The sequence below is a fragment of the Mastigoproctus giganteus genome, chromosome 14 (genome assembly GCF_048544385.1).
Source record: "Mastigoproctus giganteus isolate SK-2022 chromosome 14, ASM4854438v1, whole genome shotgun sequence".
Classification (NCBI taxonomy): domain Eukaryota; kingdom Metazoa; phylum Arthropoda; class Arachnida; order Uropygi; family Thelyphonidae; genus Mastigoproctus; species Mastigoproctus giganteus.
The window spans coordinates 107,801,720-107,803,492 of NC_143588.1; the positions used below are offsets into that span (position 1 = coordinate 107,801,720).

Sequence of the window (1,773 nt, forward strand, 5' to 3'; positions counted from 1 at the left end):
GATAACATACTCCTAGTGAGGTATAATAATATCATATGATATAAGAATATGAATATAGTAATATGACATGACCATAAACTAACCATTTCAATTCAAGGTACATAGAAATAACAATATTCATTAAGAAGCTTATTACAATATAGATATATTTTTTTTTTTTTTTTAAAACATCCTTCCTCTCAATTTCAGAAATTCAACCAAAGAAGTTTAAATCATTACATAAGTATGCATTGAGAATATTATTCATCATCTTTCAGCAACCTTTTCATCACAGACTTCTTTATAATGTGAATGCTTTTAAGAAGGAATAGAGTGCATATTTTATATACCAATTAAGTTAACATTGCGTCTTAACATAATTTACATACCAATGGATTACCCAAAATAATATTTGGAAGGCAAGGTTGTAAGTATACAACCTCTTTTTTTTTTTTTTTTTTTTTGATAGTTCTACATTTGCATATTTAGACCATCTCTTCCTTGCGGCGTGTGACTTCAGTGTCCGGTATCTGCTGATGATTCTCTTGGTGTGTGGTCAAGCATGACAGGGCTTTAGATTCAGCTGATTCAATCTTAGCAATTTCTTCGTCACGGTCAACAAAGGAAGGGTTACTCCCGACTAGCGCTTCTCTTTCTAATTCTGTTTCTGTAGTGGCAACCTTTATGAGTATTGACCGGAGAGTTTGTCTAAATTGAAGAAAGTTCCATCGGCTAACTTGCTTTGCTAGATTTCGTTCTACTTCAAGTGGGTCTTCAATGGCTAGTGGGGATTTCCATTCCCACTCAGCTCTTCGGAAGCACATTCGTCCACGTGTGATCGATATGATTACATTCTGGTAATCAAATTCTTCGCTGTAAAAGAGTAACATACGTAACCAAAGTTCTCCAACTTGATCTTGGTTCCTCTTCCATATGGGCCAAGTGTTGATTATTTCTCCTAGGGTATTCTGAAAAGATATAGGTCGTCGCTCTATCCACCAGTCTCTTGTCATCCCAGGTATCTCCTGTAATACTGGGAGGACGGGTGGACGAACTTGTTGTAGGTAATAAATGACCATCAAGGACAGTCCGTAGGAGGATAGGCCATGTGTTCCAATTTTTTCCTTGTGAAGTTTCTTGGTGATGTTCTTCAGGTTCCCTACGAGAATCTTTACCCTTACATCTAATCTTACGTAAGTCTGGAGAAGGTAGCTACTAGCTTCAGCAAGTGAATTGTTCAGACAAATTGTAACTCTTAGTTTTTCTCGTCGAGGCCCACGACTCTTAAAACATAACTTCGCAAGTGGTGTTCGTGCATGAACAATCGTGTCTGCTTGTATGCACAGTGTGTGGAGTTTCAAACCTGCACATATTTCGTCGATGGTTCTCTCCATGAAAACTCTTCGCTCTTCGGATTCGAGGATTGGAATATTGGCATTAATATCCAAAGCTGAGTACCAGGCATCAAGTCGGGTAATTGAGGAACCAATAACTGACAGACTGGAGCCAGGATATGTCTTACAGATGTATCCTCGAACGTACGCAAATAATGTTTCCTTCTCCTTCCACTCGCTTCTGGTAGGGTTCTTCTTGAAGGTATGGTGATTACATGATTTCGTCAGAGCTTGTAATCGTAGTGGATTGGTCAGTGCCTGTATCACCCTATTTTGGCTATCATATAGCGTATCGGTAGAAAGTTGTGAGCGTGAGCAACATTCCTCAGTGTGCGGATCTTCTATCTTCCAAATGGTCAATTCTCGTTCGAGTTCTTCTACTGACTCCACTCCTCCAATT

General features: G+C 38.7%; 1 protein-coding gene across 1 annotated transcript in view; it reads right to left on the reverse strand.

Moving 5' to 3' along the window:
* Positions 1 to 464: 464 nt before the first annotated feature.
* Positions 465 to 1,773, reverse strand: part of LOC150075512 (terminal uridylyltransferase 7-like) — an 8,807-nt gene continuing 7,498 nt past the window's right edge. The window contains exon 2 of the mRNA XM_090388523.1: positions 465 to 1,765. Within this exon, the coding sequence (XP_090244649.1) occupies positions 465 to 1,765 (1,301 nt within the window). The remainder of the gene's footprint in view (positions 1,766 to 1,773) is intronic.